Source organism: Lissotriton helveticus, chromosome 6 (genome assembly GCF_964261635.1).
Source record: "Lissotriton helveticus chromosome 6, aLisHel1.1, whole genome shotgun sequence".
NCBI classification, from domain to species: domain Eukaryota; kingdom Metazoa; phylum Chordata; class Amphibia; order Caudata; family Salamandridae; genus Lissotriton; species Lissotriton helveticus.
In genome coordinates, this window is record NC_136067.1 from 1,713,676,187 (window position 1) to 1,713,695,850 (window position 19,664).

The 19,664-nt window shown below is 47.2% G+C and overlaps 1 protein-coding gene across 2 annotated transcripts in view; it reads right to left on the bottom strand.

Annotated features, from left to right (window-relative positions):
- The window catches only part of KIF16B (kinesin family member 16B), a 1,655,522-nt gene extending 1,650,133 nt beyond the window's left edge, over positions 1–5,389 (bottom strand). For both annotated transcript variants that reach the window (XM_078649578.1, XM_078649577.1), the window contains exon 1: positions 5,209–5,389. In XM_078649578.1, the coding sequence (XP_078505704.1) occupies positions 5,209–5,255 (47 nt within the window). In that variant the 5' untranslated portion in view covers positions 5,256–5,389. The remainder of the gene's footprint in view (positions 1–5,208) is intronic.
- Positions 5,390–19,664: the final 14,275 nt, after the last annotated feature.

Genomic DNA, 19,664 nt, shown 5'->3' on the forward strand with positions numbered 1-19,664 from the left:
GTAGCACAGACCAGAACCGTCATATTCAATTCACAACAAACCACACAGCCAGTGGCTACTGGAAATAAACAAGCATTTCTTGTAAACAACAAGGGTTCCCTGTTAGAACGAATAACAATCAACCCCTAGGTCAGGGAATAAATTTGTGGAACAAACTACCCAGGCGGTAATTCTAAGATATACAACAATATTAAAAGGACCAACACTATTGTTGAACAGTTTCTTAGTAGTATCAAAGTTTATTACAGTCACATAAAAAAATATACATGTATCATACATTAATGGTTAAAAATATACCTTCCCTAGAAAGTACACATGCATAAATGTTATCATAAAAATTCGTGGACATGAAGAATTAAGTTGTGTGTCGACGCGTTTCGGCGACCAGCGCCTTTCTCAAGACCAATTACAACTTTCTGAAAATAAAAACAATAATGAGTATATCGTTTATAGTAAATCATTACAATGTTATCTAGACATGGATGAAATATTTAAAAACAGCCTATATACACAATACATTTTCTATAAACTAAAAAGAACTGTTCAACCAACTATGGTCTAAGGTCCTAAAATAATCTAAGCGCAACTGATAATCTGACAAAATAGTATAACATAAATAACATAATATAACCTCTATTGTAGCTTTGTATTATTAGGCTTGTTACTGTAGGTCCTAGGATGGCATGCAACAGGATTGATACATGATTCGACTGATACATTTGTGAATATTAAATCAACATTATTAAACATTGAAAAGTAATTACTTGTATATAGCACAAGATATTCCACAACTAAGTGCTTCATTTGCAGAGTCAGAATTGATCTTCTATTCGTAATTGGCGTTCTTATATGTGCATCTTTTATATGATAAATAAGCTAGTAACTATAGATTAGATATGAGAAGAACAGATGAGAAATAGAGAAAGAAAATGATAAGAAATTTATAGAAAATTAGAAAATAGAGAATAGAGAGGAATGAACAAGAGCTACTCTCTCGGTCCAGTATTGAATAAGTTATGGCAATACTACTCTTTAATGCTATTATGTGGACCCGAACAATGGGGGATCTCTGTTTTATAAGTCATGCGAACGATTCTAGTATGTATAGACACAATCTACTCATGTCTCTATTTATACTGGTATGATGATTAAATTATTTGAATTACAGAATTAGATATACCGATTTGGTTACACTTACCTAAAGCAATAGTGAACCAAACCTAATAATTCACGACACAACGATTGGAATTTCAACACTGTAGGGGTCCATGTGGTTCTTAAAACTGAATTGCCATTTCTGTCTAAGACTAGTTCTGTAATTTTTAATAGAGACAGAAGGTAATTAACATTACAGGATGTCACGGCTGAAATTAGTTATTTTTTTAATAGAGGTTCGTTTTAATAAGGATGAAAATGACCTACCTACTCGGATAGAATAACTGTTCTAGTATCAAAGGGTGTTTCAGCAATATAGCTAGTTGGGTCTTTATTCCCAGCAATCACGGACTTCCTGCATAAAATTGCAAAACATACCGATGAGCATGAGAACTACCGGCTACTTGGGGAATATATGCTCCTAGGTCAGCTCCTTACCTGCACACTAAGCTCTTGGGTTGTATCACCTCCACAGTATGCTACGTGTAAAGCTTGAGGGTATCAGCGTTGTCTGAAATATGATCAATAAAATACGAGGGTTCAGAGGAATATTTTTGAAAATGACATTAGGTTGTCTTTTATTCCCTTATACATTCTTACCGGGTGTTTCTTGGAATCAAGAACGTATTTATTTAAAGATGAGTCTTTTTCTGATGCTCAATATGCTGTAGCTGGCCGTGCTCATTTCCTACCCTAGATAAATAAAACAGTTGCCTAATTACTGTTATGTACATTGTGTTTCTTCCGTAAACAATGGCCCTCTCTACATCTCTGAAAATAATTAAAGAGTAGCATACCTCGATGTCAATTCTTTGAATCTCGGCAGTATCGCACGATGTATATTTTAAGCGGGTAGAGACGGCTACATGCAACTCGAAGAAAACCTGCGAGGTCACAAAATAATGCGATGTTAAACAAACCGCAAAGCGTCGTCATTCTGCACTAGTGTCAGAACGCTTGACTTCTAGTTAAGAGCGGTAAATTAAAAGTGACCAAAAGCGTTTGACTTCTAGGTCAAAGCGGGAGATTTAAAATATCCGGCATCTATGGCGTACATACCTTCGGTTTCTTGGATGGAAACCGCGTGGAGGGGAACGTCTCACTTGGTCTGATGCTTTGATGAAATAAAGATCAGACCGATTTCGCGCGTATTTATGTGCACACCTGTGAATGTGATTAAGCTCATCCTTTACGGAAGAAACACAATGTACATAACAGTAATTAGGCAACTGTTTTATTTATCTAGGGTAGGAAATGAGCACGGCCAGCTACAGCATATTGAGCATCAGAAAAAGACTCATCTTTAAATAAATACGTTCTTGATTCCAAGAAACACCCGGTAAGAATGTATAAGGGAATAAAAGACAACCTAATGTCATTTTCAAAAATATTCCTCTGAACCCTCGTATTTTATTGATCATATTTCAGACAACGCTGATACCCTCAAGCTTTACACGTAGCATACTGTGGAGGTGATACAACCCAAGAGCTTAGTGTGCAGGTAAGGAGCTGACCTAGGAGCATATATTCCCCAAGTAGCCGGTAGTTCTCATGCTCATCGGTATGTTTTGCAATTTTATGCAGGAAGTCCGTGATTGCTGGGAATAAAGACCCAACTAGCTATATTGCTGAAACACCCTTTGATACTAGAACAGTTATTCTATCCGAGTAGGTAGGTCATTTTCATCCTTATTAAAACGAACCTCTATTAAAAAAATAACTAATTTCAGCCGTGACATCCTGTAATGTTAATTACCTTCTGTCTCTATTAAAAATTACAGAACTAGTCTTAGACAGAAATGGCAATTCAGTTTTAAGAACCACATGGACCCCTACAGTGTTGAAATTCCAATTGTTGTGTCGTGAATTATTAGGTTTGGTTCACTATTGCTTTAGGTAAGTGTAACCAAATCGGTATATCTAATTCTGTAATTCAAATAATTTAATCATCATACCAGTATAAATAGAGACATGAGTAGATTGTGTCTATACATACTAGAATCGTTCGCATGACTTATAAAACAGAGATCCCCCATTGTTCGGGTCCACATAATAGCATTAAAGAGTAGTATTGCCATAACTTATTCAATACTGGACCGAGAGAGTAGCTCTTGTTCATTCCTCTCTATTCTCTATTTTCTAATTTTCTATAAATTTCTTATCATTTTCTTTCTCTATTTCTCATCTGTTCTTCTCATATCTAATCTATAGTTACTAGCTTATTTATCATATAAAAGATGCACATATAAGAACGCCAATTACGAATAGAAGATCAATTCTGACTCTGCAAATGAAGCACTTAGTTGTGGAATATCTTGTGCTATATACAAGTAATTACTTTTCAATGTTTAATAATGTTGATTTAATATTCACAAATGTATCAGTCGAATCATGTATCAATCCTGTTGCATGCCATCCTAGGACCTACAGTAACAAGCCTAATAATACAAAGCTACAATAGAGGTTATATTATGTTATTTATGTTATACTATTTTGTCAGATTATCAGTTGCGCTTAGATTATTTTAGGACCTTAGACCATAGTTGGTTGAACAGTTCTTTTTAGTTTATAGAAAATTTATTGTGTATATAGGCTGTTTTTAAATATTTCATCCATGTCTAGATAACATTGTAATGATTTACTATAAACGATATACTCATTATTGTTTTTATTTTCAGAAAGTTGTAATTGGTCTTGAGAAAGGCGCTGGTCGCCGAAACGCGTCGACACACAACTTAATTCTTCATGTCCACGAATTTTTATGATAACATTTATGCATGTGTACTTTCTAGGGAAGGTATATTTTTAACCATTAATGTATGATACATGTATATTTTTTTATGTGACTGTAATAAACTTTGATACTACTAAGAAACTGTTCAACAATAGTGTTGGTCCTTTTAATATTGTTGTATATCTTAGAATTACCGCCTGGGTAGTTTGTGCCACAAAAATAAACAAGCATTTGCAATGCAATCGGTCTCGTCATTGGGACCTTATAAATATTTAGCGATGCACCACATTATTGCACATTATGGCAACAAGGCTGGTTTTGTTCGTGCTTGACAATGCTTTTTATTTATGTTTCAAAAACCAAAACATAAATAAATGCATTGTCATTTACAATGCCAATAGCTCAAACTCACGTAAATGCGAGACCGGTTGCATTGCAAATGCTTATTTTGGCAGTTTGTGGGCCTGATTTATAGCCAAATGGGCCAGTTTCTACTGTTGATTTACCTGATATTACCACAAGCATTGCCTACAGAAAACACAAAAGCATGCAATTTGCCATACCTTGCAAAAGACTCTATACAAGTTAAGAAACTTGCCTGATTTATAAACGTGTGTCACATTTTTTTGCTACCTGGTTTACTAATGGAGGCCACTTTTATTTTGGTACTGGGGACTATTTTTTGTCGCAGTCCGAACCTGAACACACAGTTGTGGGTGCTGGCTCAAATATGTACTGGCTGGCAGATGCGTTGGTGCACGGTTGCTAGCAAATACATGAGAAACGAATTTGTGTTGGTGATATGTGGGTTATACGGAAAAACAAAAAGGTGCTTCTGCTTCCACAAATGTTTAGGTAGCACTGGTATGAGAGCTCTGCCACGTATCTTTTAGCAGGCAACCTTGAAGTAGGCGTTTAGGCAGATATGTTTATAGCTGTCATATGTTTATTGTTTGTCCTGATGTAATGGCCCTCCTGACACTTGTATGATTGGCTGTCGCATTTCTGAGGGTCTTAATACAATAGTTCTGTAGCAGACACAGATTTAAGCTCCTAGCCCGGATGTGGTTTGGTTATCATTCCCGTGTATATCCTAGTAGTTGCTTTTTTACTACCATTCTTAAAGGGAAGTTAACACAGGTGCTCTGGTTGTCCCGTGTGTGGGCGGGCAGACTAGTGGGCTGTCGATGGTGACATGGTGGTGCAGGTTGTAGACGTAGGCTTAATAAGGTCCAATGGCTGGTGCACGCAGGTCAGCCCACCCCAGACGGTGACGCCGGGATGCGTTGCTTGCACTGGCGGCCAGCGGTGCCTCTTACCTGCGGTTCATGGGCCGGACCCGCACTGCCACCTTCACCGATGCCATGGCTGCTCATCCCGGGTGGCCGCCGCCAGCTGCTGTTTACCTGGCGTTGCCTCGACAGACTCCTCCTGCCGCCGCCGGGAAGCCCTGAGTCCCGACACCTCCTGACTCCCCTCGGCTCCGCCCCCGGGGCCCAGGAGGCGTTGCTCCCAGTAAAACTGCGGGGTGCGGCGACTACAGCCGGTTACGGAAGGCCCAAGCCCCGCCCCTCAGGACTTGTCCCGCCCTGCAATGGCCCCGCCTTTTCCATTCAAGCCACGCCTTTTAAACACACCGCGCACCCTATTTCCACAATGCCAGTACATTTCATCTACATTTTATCATTTCTCTTCCGTTTAGGGCCCTGCCCCTTGCCTTCTACGCCGCCCATTAGCTTGGGGGCCCCGCCTCCTTCTAGCTTCCCAGACCGCCATGTGCCCTCCTGTCAGTGGCAGGAGGACGGAGTCCAGTTCAGGACAAAGTACCGGAGCACAAGAGGAGCAGGAGATTCTCCCAGCAGAGAGAAGTGACAGAGAGAGTGAGGCATTTCGCGCTACATATTTAAAAGTTTGCAACCTGCAGGGCTGCTATCGGCAGCTGCACATAATTCGCCAGAGGGGCCCCTGAAAGAAATACGTGTACTTCCATAACCCATTTATTTATGCAATTTTATATAGCGCGAACTCTACCCAGAGGTGTCAGAGCGCTTTACAATAAAGCAATGTAAATTGCACAATGAATGAGAGTAGCGTGGAAGTATGGGAAACTATAGGTACTTTGGTGAAAGTTACAGATTCTTTCAAGATTAAATGATACTAACAGGTGGAGTGATTAGGGTTATACAAGTACAGAATACGTATTTACAAAATTGAGCTCACATGAGTGTCATATGGCAATCAGGGTCATGACCTAGGATGAGACGAATTATTTATAGAAGTGTCTTTGGAAGAGAAGAGTTTTAAGATCTGTTTTGAACATTTGGAATGTGGGGTGGTCCGAAAATTTGAAGGTAGCGAGTTCCAAATTCTAGTCGCATTGCCCAAATTCTAGTCGCATTGCCTGAGAAGGATGCGCCATAAGTCTTTCCCTTTTAAAATATGAAGGTTCGAGCAGTACATTTTCAGCATTGCGTGAAAGGCTGGAGCTTCCTGATATTTTGAGTTTGTTGACCAGATAACAAGGGGTTTAAAGTGTGTAGGCCTTAAGGGTGAAGCAGGCAGTCTTGTAAATTGCCCTAGCTTCAAAGGGAAGCCAGTGAAGAGAAATCAGTGTGGGTGTAATTTGGTCATTTCTTTTGACCCCATAGACGAAACATCCAGCTGAATGGAAGATGGATTTTAGAGGGGATAGGTGGGTTTTGGGAAGGCCAGCAAGGAGAGAATTACAGTAGTCCAGTCTGGAAAGTACCAAAGATTGTGCCAGAGGGGGGGCGTGGCCAAGCAGTATGGCCGACAGGACGTGAGCTCCGCCAGCTCCCGTCCTGAGGACCCAGATATCCTTCATATATATCCTACCTGGGCTGTTTTTTACCTGATTCGGGGGCCGGAAGCTCCTCTCATATTGGGGGGGCCCCCTTCCCGGAAAACCGCCGACAGACATCCGCGAGTTGCCCCGGAGGCGGTGCGGGCGCTCTGAGGGTTGGACCTCTGACTACATGAGGCCGGGGTCTGCGGCCTGCGCCGGAGCGGTGTTGCGGGGGCGGACCGGCCCTGCGGAGCTCCCGGGTGATCGAGAGGCTGATCGAGGGACGGCGGAGCCCGCTGCCATCTGGGGCTCCGCCTTGGAGGCGATCGTGTGCGGCTGGTGGACCTGCGGACGGCCTCTGCTGCCCGGCCCCGTCCTGATTCCGAGGAGGAGAGACGCGGCGGCCGCCCCTCCCCCAGGCGCTGCATCGGAGCGGGGCGGGAGCCTCCCGCCGGGTGAGCGCCCCTCGGGGGAGATCTCCTTTGTTTTCTGGGGCCCTGGGGAGCTGGCCTGGAACCTGAGGCGGCCGGGGAGTGCGAGACATTGAGAGGCACACGCGATCGGATCTGCGCCCCTCCCCCACTGAGCCGCCATCTTGCCGCTACACCAAGGCGGGCGTTCCCTGCAGCGCACGGACTTGTCACCCGGAGGCCCACTGCCCCGTGCTGGACCACCATCATAGGCGCATTGTTGGAGAGCGCCCTGGGGGCTTGGGAGATCGTGCCCGCGGACATAGAAGTGAGTGATAGCCATTTGGGAACCCCGCTCACCACGAGGAGCCTGCCTCCTACTCTGGCCTGATTGCCCCAGGCCCCACCGCGTGAACGGCGGAGAACGTGTGTGCTGCTGGCTATTGCTGCCCACCATCCTGGGGGCCTCAATCCTCTCTTGGGTGCTTTCTTCGGCGGCGGACTGTTGCCCTACAGTCGCTGCTGCCCTGGTGGGAGAAGGCGACCCTGCGCCCCTGGTTGAGGCTGAGTGGACTTGCTTGGAACACTGGTGATACTGGCCTGCCCGGGCATCCCCCGTATTGCCGCAGCCTGGAGCTGCCTGGAGGTGAGATTTGGCGTCTGGCATTGTGATTTGAGGAGCGACCTAGAGGCAGATGCCTGGGCGGCGGTGGTTGAGGAGATCCTTGACGATCCACTGGAGGGGTTGATGTGACTTTTTACCTGATGGCAACGCGCAAGGATAGGATGTCGCGGTCCACCCAGCCCAACACCATTATGCAGTATACTACTCCGCGGCTGCCATCGCAACGGATTACGCGCCAGACGGGTCAGGAGGGGAGGGCGGATGGGACGGCGTAGCCTTCCCGGGCAGAGATATTGAAGGCTATACAGGGCTCCCATTCGGCGCTGGAGAGGCAGATAGAGACTGTATCGATAGATGTCAATCTACTGCGGACGGATCTCCGAAAAGTGGCGGATAAGGTCTCAGATGCTGAGGGTAATATTACCCAACTACAGGGGGAGGTGGCCTCCCTACTGAAGACGGTCACGCACCTCACGGCCACGACGCATGCATTGGATAGAAGGGCTGAGGACGCGGAGGGTAGGGCGCGTCGAAGCAACATTAGGGTCCTAGGTGTGCCGGAACGATTGGAGGCGGGAAATGCCGAGCGCTTCCTGGAGACCTGGATCCGCACTCAGCTGTGCCCGCACGGCTTGTCGAATGTCTTCGTCATCGAGCGGGCGCATAGGGCCCTGGTCCCCCCTCCGCACCCGGGTGAACCCCCAAGGGCGCTGATTGCAAAAATCCTGAACTATAATGACCGGGACTGCATCTTGAAGGCAGCAAGGGAGGCGGAGTCTCTCACTATAGAAAACAGTCGCGTATCCATTTATCCTGACTACACTCAACAGATACAGGAGCAACGGAAGTCCTATCTGGGAGTTAAGCAAAAGCTCCGGGAGATGAAGCTCCAATATATGCTGTTGTATCCGGCCAAGCTCAAGGTGATCTCACAGGGCCGGGCACTTCTTTGAATCCCCGGCGGAGGTGTGGGAGTGGCTGGAGATAAGGGGTGACGACCTGCCCCTGGGTGAGTGTGGAGGGCCCCGTGAGACGTGGGGGACCCGTTCTCAGCGACGACGTCGAGGAAGGAGAAGACGCCGGTCTAGATCGGGGGGGCTCCGAGGAGCCTCGAGTCACAGTGGGAGAAGATGGTGCTCTGCTTTTGGGACCTTCATTCGTGGTGGCTAGACCGGAGTCCCCCGGCGCGTCCGCCCCTGAGGAAATCTTGGTTCCGGACACCCTGCAAGACACTGTGCCAGGTACAGACTCTACGGCTCCGGTGATCCCGGGGACTGGCCTTTCCGAGCCACTGCCGGAGAACGCTCCAGCTTGAGGTGCTGTCTAGTTTATGGACTGTTGTCCTCCGCTTTGGGGGGGCCTCTTGTTAGGTCTCTGGTCTGTGGGAGATGCTTGTGACCTGTACTATTTGCCCTTGGATGGCTGGGTGGAGCGAAGGACTTGCATCCTATTGAAGGAGGTATGCGAGATGGGGACCGTATATGTTTGAATGGAGTAGAGCCCGACCTGGGGCTGATACCAGTAGACATGCCTAGGGACTGTCCTGCAAGTCTTGGTCCCATGGGGAGCTGGAAGGGGGGTGAGAGGTGTTGGTTTGGTTGTGTGTGGGTGTGTGTTGTGTGGGTCGAATGGGGTGGCTGTGTACGTCCTGGCACCGGCAGGAGGAGGGCAGGGTAGCATTTTTTGTTGTTGCTGTCATCTTGCTCGTGGGTGGGGGTGGGGGGAGATGTTTTGGGGGGGGTTCTGGGATTGAGGGTATTCGGGGGTGGGTTGGGATGGGTGGGGGAATTGTTGCTGGCATTAAGTGTACTGTGATTCAGGTTTATGTGTGGCTGGTCAGGCGGGCTGGATATTCCGGCCTAGATAATGTTTGGGCCCGGGGGTGGCGGATCACAATGTATGTATTATATGGCCCGGATGGGCGCAATCACCGACTATGGGTTTTAAATTCTTAACCTGGAACGTGCGCAGATTGGGTACTTGCACCAAGAGACACAGGGTAATTTCCTTCCTCAAGCGACATGGGGTCTCCGTTGCATGTCTCCAGGAGACCCACCTAGACGAGGAGGGTGCCCAGCGGCTGTCCAAGAAATGGAGGGGCCAGATGTTCCATTACTCCTTCTCTACTTATGCCAGGGGGGTCCTAATTTGGGTGGCGCCTGGGGTTCCCTGTGCCGTTCAATATGTTGAGGCGGACATTGAAGGCAGGTACCTGCTGCTGCGGATCAAGCTGGATGGTAGGGATTTCCTGCTCTTAAATTCTTATGCACCAAATATCGATGACCCTGTTTTTTTCTCCCACCTTCAGGAACTCATTGTCTCGGACCTAGATGCTCCCTTCCTCTGGCTTGGGGATTTTAATTGTGTGTTGGATCCGGAACTGGATCGACATCCTCCTCGTTCTGGCACGAAGCCGTGCATGACGGCGCGCCTCAGCGAAGTAATGCATAATCTGGGGGCTGTGGATGTGTGGCGTACGGGCCACCCCACTCAGAGGCTATATACTTGTTATACCCCGACGCACGACACCCATAGTAGGTTGGACCGCGTCCTTGCGACCAATATTGCCGCGTCTCTCTCATTGACGGTAACCCACCAAGCCCGTTTTCTGTCGGATCATGCTCCATTCACGTGCATGGCGCAATGGGCTGACCAGGCTGCGCGTCCCCGCACTTGGCGGATGCCAACGGACATTCTGCAGGACCAGGTGGGGAAGGACCATGTGGCGACTGCCCTGACGGATTATATAGATTTGAACTGGGAGGGCGGTGATTTGCCCTACTCCACCAAATGGGAGGCCCTGAAAGCGGTAGTACGCGGTGCCTGTATGGGCCTTACATATGGGGTCCGGAAGCAATTGCTCTGTGACTTACGGGATGCAGAGGATATACTCCGGCGCTGTCAGACTCTATTGGATCCCGGCGTCTCGGCCCGGGCGGCGGAAAGGGCGGCCCAGGTGTCCGTTCATGACATTCTTACCCGATCTCGATAAATATACTTTGGGCCAATATAGACAGCGTCTCCACCGCGAGGGGGACAAGTCTGGTTGACTGCTGGCCTGGCTTCTTCGGCGTGAATTCGCACCAGAGCGGATAGTTGCCCTACGGGCTCCAGCTGGTGGTATGGTGCACTCAGAGTCTGATATTCTTGAGATCCTCCGCTCCCACCTGCAGACGGTGTATGCGGCTGACCCCTCGATCACGGAGGCCTCCTATCGGCCTTACCTCCAGGGATTGGCTTTGCAGGCCCTCTCGGAGGAGGCGGCCCAGGAAATGGATGCGGCGTTGACGCTCCGGGAGGTCAATGTGGCATTGGCCGCCCTGCTGCGGGCTAAGGCGCCGGGTGGAGACGGTTTCCCGCCTGAATTCTACCATTCGTTTGGTGATGTCCTGGCCCCCCTCCTCATACAGGTTTATAATGAGGCCCTGGGGTCTGGCGTTCTTCCGCCCACCATGAATCAGGGGGAGGTCTGTATGATCTTGAAACCGGGTGGAGACAGTTGCGATCCTGCGGCGTTCCGGCCTATCACTCTGATCAATACAGACGTAAAGATTCTCACCAGACTATTGGCCACTCGCCTAGCCCCACACATGGCATACCAGGTCCATCAGGACCAGTGTGGGTTTATCCCTGGTCGTAACACTGCGATGAACTTGCGGCGTCTGAACCATATCCTCCACGAGGTGCGTGGGAGGGTGGATCCCCACATACTGGTGTCAATTGACCTGGGTAAGGCCTTTGTCACGGTCAGCTGGGGGTATCTCTTGGAGGTGCTCCAGATGGCAGGGCTAGGGCCAGTGTTCTGCAATTGGATCCGAGTGCTCTACGGGGCGCCCCGGGCTAGAGTTCGGCTTGGTTTGGCCAGCTCCGAGGAGTGGTCCTTGGGGAGGGGCACTCGTCAGGGGTGCCCCCTGTTGCCGCTCCTATTTGCCCTGGCAATAGAACCCTTAGCGGTCTCCATTCGAGCTGAGATGGCGCAATGGGGCATTAGGGTGGGCGATACCGTGAACGTGATCTCCCTCTATGCGGATGACGCTCTGTTCTATTTGACCTCCCTGAGCGACTCACTTCCCCCTTTGATGCGGTTGCTGGACCGCTTTGGCGCGGCCTCTGGGCTGCGCATTAACCCTGGAAAGTCCTTGATTTTCCCGCTGGCGGGATGTGCTGCCGATCCGGGCGTGATCCTCCCGTGCCTGGGGCTGAGATGGGAGCTGGAGGCATTCCGATATCTGGGCATTCAAGTGGCTTCGTCGGACGAACACCTGCTGGCCCGCAACGCTGAACGGGTGATCCGCTCTCTGCACCAGTCTGTGTCCTTCTGGAATACGCTTCCTCTCTCCCTTATGGGGCGGTTAGCGGTTGCTAAGATGGTGATGTTGCCTAGAATGTTGTACATCCTGCAAAATACCCTATGCCCGCTCCCCCGCGAATATTACGCACGCTCAACTCGCTGCTCACATCTCTACTCTGGGCGGGCAGGCGTAGTAGAGTTGCCCTACATACTGTGGTCCGGAGTTGGGAGGAGGGAGGCCTGGAGGCCCCGAGGTTTGACCTCTATTATTATGCGGCACAGGCGGTTCGCGGATACAGATAACTGGAAGCTGCAGCTACTGGCGGGCAGAGCGGACGAGAAGGCTTTACGAGTGGCTTTGATGCAGGGAAGGGGAGCAGACGAGGCCCTGCCCTATGTGGTGCGTCACGCAGCGGGAGTCTGGCAGCGATTTGTGGAGAAAGTTTTGCGGCAGGCCCCCTTTCATAGGGAGCTGCCGGTGTGGATCTTGGCCCCAGTGCTGCGGATGGAGGAGAATGTGTCCTTCCGGGAATGGCGGGACGGCGGATGTGAGACTCTGGCAGACCTCTATCCAGATGATTCCTTCGTGTCTTTCGAGCGTGCCACGGAAGCCTTTGACCTGAGCAGGGGACAATACCTGCACTACAGGGGACTCCAGGAGGTGGCAAGGACGACTTGGCCTCAGTTCCCAGAGGCGCCTCCACTGACTCACACCCTCAACATCCTCCTTTCATGTGGTAGAGGTAAGCGGCTGATCTCTTTATTGTACTCAGCCATGCGACGGGATTCGGCCCCGCCGATCGCGCCGTCCTGGGCGGCCTGGGAGGCGGACCTGGGGATGGCTCTGGAGCCGGGACAGCGCAAACGTATTGGGTTCCTGACCCGGAAAGTCTCGTGTAATGCACGGTTCAAGTTGATCCACTTTAATTTTGTGCATCGCACCTACATGACCCCGGTCCACCTGAATCGCATCTCGGCGGATAGGCGGGACAACTGTCCTAGGTGTGGGGCGGAGAGAGCTGGATTCTTCCATTTGGCTTGGGAGTGCCCGCAGGTCGGTAGCTTTTGGAGTGAGGTGGTGGACCGTATTGGCCGTGTTACGAGCCTCCGGATTGCCCTGGATCCGCTTCATTGTCTCTTGGCCCTGGTACCCAAGCCCAAAAAGAGGAATTTGTCTTACAAGTTTCTGCAGTTGTTACTGGTGTTGGCAAGGCGGCGCGTGGCCATTACTTGGATGGGGCAGAAGGCCCCCGAGGTATCCCTGTGGCTTAGGGATGTTAGAGAGTGGTCCCTGGCTGAGGAAACACATATGCAGCGCACGCGCCGCGATGAAAGGCTTTAGGAAGACTTACTAGCTTGGAGGATGATGTGTACAGAGGGGTTACCCGATGATGACTCGGATGCCACTAGTGCCGAATTGTTCACCCCTGAGGGGTCTGGATCCGAGGAGGATGTGGTGGGAGGCGAGATGGAGGGCCCTGTTCTGGAGTAATGCCCTGCTGGGCGCGCACTAATGTTCCCTGTCATATAACCCTGTGATTTGTCTTGATTCCCAGAGGATTGCTTCTAAATGTGATGTCTGTACCTTATCGGGCCTTGAGTAGATAACCTGACTTTTGCACGTACTCTATTACTGATGCCACGTATGGGGGGGTTTGTTTGTTCTTCTGTGTTAGACTGTGTTTCTATTGAAAAATTTATCTATCCAGAAGGATGGGAGTAGGGCTCCATGGAGGACGTAGGAGGGGAAATATATGAAAACGAGCGGATACTGGAGATGCACGTGTACTGTATGCAAACGACTATGATTATATTTGTGGCATTTACCGACTTTACGCCGCCCGGCCTCCGGGATGTGGGCCACGTGGCTATGTACTATCCTGAATGTTGCATGTGGCTAATTTCACCTCTCAGTGCTTCCGAGAGGTTCTACCTGATCATGTCTTCTATGTTTTCCGCAATAAACATATTTTTCACACAAAAAAAGATTGTGCCAGAGCTTTCAGGTCTTGCTCAGGAACAAAATGCCGAATCCTCCAGAGAAGGCGCAGTTGGTAGAATGCATTCTTGGCTATGGTCTTGATTTGGGATTGTGAGTTGAGTGTTTTATCTAGGATGACACCCAGGGATTTGGCATTGTCAACAATGGTAGGTTTGTTGTTAATTATGTTCAAATTATCCGTACATATTTGAACAGGAGGTAGAGAGTTTAAGGTTGAGAGAAGAAGGAATTAAGTTTTAGAGGCATTCAGTATCAGATGATGGGATGTCATCCAATCTTGGATGGAGTTGAGGGTGGTGTTGGGGATTGAAATGTTGTGTGCGGAGGACACCTTTAGGTAGGGTAGAGTTACGTCAACAGAGAGGTGATAGTGGATCCCAGACTTTTTTAGAAGGTTTCCCAACGGTCAGTGGCGTAGCTAGAGCTGTTGTCGCCCGGGGCGACCCCTGAGTTTGCCGCCCAGTGACGGCCAGTGCCGGTAAGAGCAGCGGGGATGGGAGAGACGACAACGAGGGAAAATAAAATAATAAAAAAGAAAACTTACCTTGCGCTCACCACTGCCCCCAAAAAAGTGCCTTTTGGGTATGGACTGCCCCCCACTGCTACGCCACTGTCAATGGTTCCATGTAAAATACTGAAAAGGGCGAGGATCAAACCTTGAGGAACTCCTTGATCCACAGCCTTTGATGTAGAGAGACAGTTTGCTATTTTAATCATCTGAGATCTGCCCAAGGGGTATGATTCAAACCATTTGACCACTGTGTCATTAAAATCCAGTATTTGTTTTAGTGTGTTCAGAAGAGTGTTATGGTTAACAGTGTCAAAGGCTGCAGATAGGTCCGGAAGGATCAGAGACATTAGTTGCCTAAGTCGAGTACTTACAGAGCATCATCGATAACCTGTAGCAGTGCTGTAGCAGTGCTGTTACAGTGCTGCAGCCTTGATTGAAGCTGGATTGAAATTCACCAAGAAGGTTGTTGTCCTTGATATGTTGGGAAAGTTGCTCCACTACACATCTTTCAGTGATTTTGGTAAGGAAAGGGAGGTTGGTTATAGGGTGGAAATTGTTGAGGTCATTCACATCAGCAGAGGATTTATTTAGAAGTGTGGCGACCTGACCTGTTTTGAGGGCATCAGGAAGGGAGCTTTGGCTGAGGACTCGTCCAGTGGGGGATCGTGTAGGTGTAGCAGTTAATTGCAATGTTGCTAAGGATGGCGTCAACAGAATGGTTTAAAGGTTTTGTTTTCAGAATGCTCTTGATCAGGGCATCTTCGATGATGACATCAAAGCTGTTCCAGGAGTCTTTGGATTTGCAGTCCTCAAGGGGGGTAGGATGAGCGACATGGTCAATGAGTGATTTAACTTTTTTTTTAAAGAATTGTGAAAATTCTGTGGTTTTCTTGGGAGGGTCATCAGATTTGATGGTAGAGGAAGAGCTGCTGGTAGTTTTGATTAGGTCAAATAGTTTTTTATGTCTGTTCTTGGCAGAGTCGAGGAGGGTTCTGAAGTGATTCGCTTTTTCTCTAAAGATGTGTTTGTGATAGCATGCTCTTGCGTAACAGAGATTAGAGAGATTCAAGGCGGAAGGGGACTGTCTCCATTTCCTCTCCAAGTATCTCAGATTATTTCTTTCTTCATAGAGGGACTAACGGCCAGATTCATGAAATGAAAATCAGCTCGCAAAGGGCCAGATTCTCAGAATCTGGCCCTTTGCGAGCGCAATTTTTGCATTTGGGATTCATCATCCCAAATGCAAAAATCGCTATTACAGAATTCGCATTTTAGCGAGGAATTGCATTTAAGGAATCTCTATTTGAGATTCCTTAAATGCAATTCATTAACCAATTTTTAATTGCGAATTCGCAATATTTGTCCGCTATTTACCACGAAGTCAGACTTTGTGGTAAATAGCGAAAAAAATAGAAAAAAGCACTTTAGTGCATTATTCTCTGTTGCATGTTACACACACACATGTCCTTTGGACATGTGTGTGCGCAACACCTGTGTAATGTTGCATTTCAGGGGTGCTACAGGGTGTCCTTTGGACACCCCTGGCACCCTTGAAATCGCATCCTTATTTGCGATTAGCAAATTGCTAATCGCAAATAAGGAATAACTCCTCATTCATTCCTATGGACCTATAGGCCCATAGGAATGAATGGTGAGTTATTCCTTATTTGCGATTAGCAATTTGCTAATCGCAAATAAGGAAGATGTAGGAATCGCAATATTTATTGCAATTCCTACATGAATCCCGTTTTGCAAGTCCTTAATAGCGATTCCTTATGAATCGCTATTAAAGACTCGCAAAACGGGTCTTTGATGAATCTAGCTGTAAATAATCCAAAAACATGTGTAAAGAGATGTGGGCCTTTACTTTCTGCTTTGTAGCAGAGCAACATTGTATATCAAGACAGAACGATTGGTGAGACACTGGGTGGTCAAATCATTGACGTCAGAGTTGGGGCTGAATACTGTGGTGCCTTCATGGCTGTGTTGCAGAGAGTGTCAAGGTCAATGTTTTTCGTGTTGCAAAACCAAATAGTTGCCCTATTGGGTTGGCCAAAATTGACAGAATAAGATAGGTGCATTGAGAAGGGGATGAGGAAGTGGTCAGACAAGTCAACTGGTGTAGGGTCATCGACTGTTAGCATGTCTTTTTTGGAAATGATAAGGCGAAGGGCTCTGCTTCTATATAATAATGCTTGAAGTTCTTAATGTTGTGTTTTTCACAATTTCTGATTCAAAAATATTCTCCAGTGCACTGTGCACATCTATAAGTAACATAGTTGCAAAGTTTTGTTCATCTGAAGTGACACATATTTCTGAAGTGAGCCTCATATAGTTGGTTTTTTCAACTTTTTAAAATTTATTTTTAGTTTAAATATTACCATTTATGTATTCCGATACATCGAATTATTAGTTCAGCCCAATGACCATCAATGGAAACTGCTTGTAAGGCAGCAGTGCCTAATTTGTTAATAGGTAAGTGCTAGGGCCCTTCTCAGGAGGCCATTGCATTTCGCCTCACCCATTGTCCCTGCCAGCGCTGACAATGACAGCACCAACACAACTACTAACGACCATACTCTTACAAGTGTGACAATTTCGACTATTCCATCCACCTAAAGGTATAAGAATAGAGTCAGCGGCAGGTAATAATCATTTTTAATATATTTTGAATGATTAAGCAACTCCTCATCTCAATATTATACAACAGCACTATCATGTGTCAAACTAGTCAGTCAGTCAGTCAGTTCTTTATTTATTTCGGTGGTTCAAAGACCATCATAAAAATTCATAATACATTACATCCACATACAATCATTTCTGAACATTACCATATTAAAAAAACAAAAAAATTATTATTTACAGGCATTAATTAAAAGAAGGGAGCAGTTAATTCATGTCATCCTATTTCAACCCCTGGTATTTCTTAATTTAACCACAATTTTTAAAAAACCTCATAATAGTACACAGAGTACGTGTCTCAGTTGCTCTTTGCAGGAATAATAAAGCAGTTTTAGCATGGTGAATTTTTGATTCCTTTAGAATGTCCACCAGAAATCTTCGGCGCGGAATTTTATAAAAAGAACATAATAATACAAAATGAAGGGTGTCCTGCGGAGACCTGTTGTCGCAGCCGCAGGCACCCTTCTGCTCAATTGTTAAAGTAAAACCAGACTGATAAGATAATATGTTGTGTAACAAATTGAGCCTAAAACGGGTCATTAAAAACCTCTCATGTTGACTATACATTAAAAAGAGATACGGTTCCATACCTATTTCATTACTTACAAGAGAGTGTGCTACTACCGAAGATTTATTAGAGTCAAGGTGATTCCTCCTGGAATCATATTTTTTCCAATAACTGCTTTTGAACATAATATTTGCAAGAACTGTCAATATTTGAGGGGTCAGTAAATAACATTTGCTGATCAATAGACTCTAAGGTTTCTTTAATGTATTTTAGCCAAGGGATTTGCAACCATCTGTCTCTCCGGAGACAATCCTCAATGATCTGTCTAGTAAATTCCGCGTTTGCATTTAGCCAAATTAGGAACCAGGTCAGAATTGGTCTCACTTTGATCAGGTCAGATATATATGGGGTGCCAAGCTCCTTGTGTGTGACTGCTGCCGGGATGCTCTGAGGTAACTTTAGCAGTTTCTTTAAGAATGTATCTTCCTCTACTTGTATCTGATGTGCATCCCTAAAGCCCCACACCACTGCCCCATAGGTAGCTTTAGAAGTACTGACCGCTCTGTACAATGTCATTACTTGCTCAGGAGACCAACGGCCCATCCTTCGTACAAAGTTTAATATGGTCCCATTCGCTGAGACAAGTTTCCTGGACCTTTCCTCAATCAGTGGGGCAAACCTAATCTTTTCATCAAACAAGAGACCCAGATATGGAAAAGTATTCACAGTGTCCAAAACGTGAGTTCCTATTTTGAACACAAATCTCTTGTGAGGTTTTTTCCCTACCACCATAATAAAAGACTTAGTCAGATTAACAGAGAGATCTAGATTCTTCATGAATGTCGCAAAGCCACTGATTAGCTGCTGGAGACTTACTGCTGTTCGAGCTAAAAGGACCGCGTCATCCGCGTACAAAAGTACCGGAATGTGACGCGATCCCACTCTTGGGCAGTCAGTCCCCAGCGTCAGCAGGGCACTCTCCAGGTCATTTATGTAAAGGGAAAAGAGGAATGGGGCCAGGATACACCCCTGCCTCACCCCGCTAGTGCACGGGAAGGGATCGGTGCTCACCCCCCCCCCCGAGCTATAGCGGACCTTGGCAGTGGTGTTCCAATGGAGTTCCTTCAGTATGTTAATCAGATCTGGATCGATTCCCAATCTAGCTATAAGTGCCCAGAGTTTAGTTCTATTTACGTTATCAAATGCCGCTGCGAGGTCCATGAAGCCCATGTACAGGGTCCCTGTATCTGCTTTAACATATTTAGCCGCTAAAAGGTATAGATTGAGACATTGGTCACTAGTTGACTTGCCTGTTCGAAACCCATACTGGGTATCCACCAAGGTGTTATGTGCTTCGGTCCACTCTATCAGGCGGTTCAGAATTGCCCTTCCTAGTACTTTGGCTGAGACGTCAATCAGCGAGATTGGCCTGTAGCACTGTGGATTATCCCTGCAGCCTTTCTTGTATATGGGGACAATCACTGCAGTTGACCAGGATCGCGGAAGACCAGATTTGATTGCAGCATTCAGTACTCTAGTCATGATCGGTGCCCATAAGTCGGTATTACTTAAAAATAAGTCTGGGGGGGTACCATCCGGGCCTGGTGCCTTGTTACGCGTCAGCCCTAGTACTAGTCATTAGAGCAGGTGCTGAGAATTAAGTGCTGGTGCCGAGCACTGGAAACCCCTGTCTCAAATTAAGCTCTGTTAGGCAGTCATTTTCAAGTAAGCATACTCTGAAAGGTTAAGAGATTGGGCGACATATGGTTGTGATACAAACCTTACCTGTTCGTTCTCTACGCGAAGACACTGGCAGGTATCTCCAGTTCCTTTGGTCTAAATGTTTACTCTTATGCCAAAGACTCTCCAATTGACATCTCGTCCCCTAAGGACTGTCTTTGGGCAAGACAGTGCATTCTAATGACTACTGACACCATAAG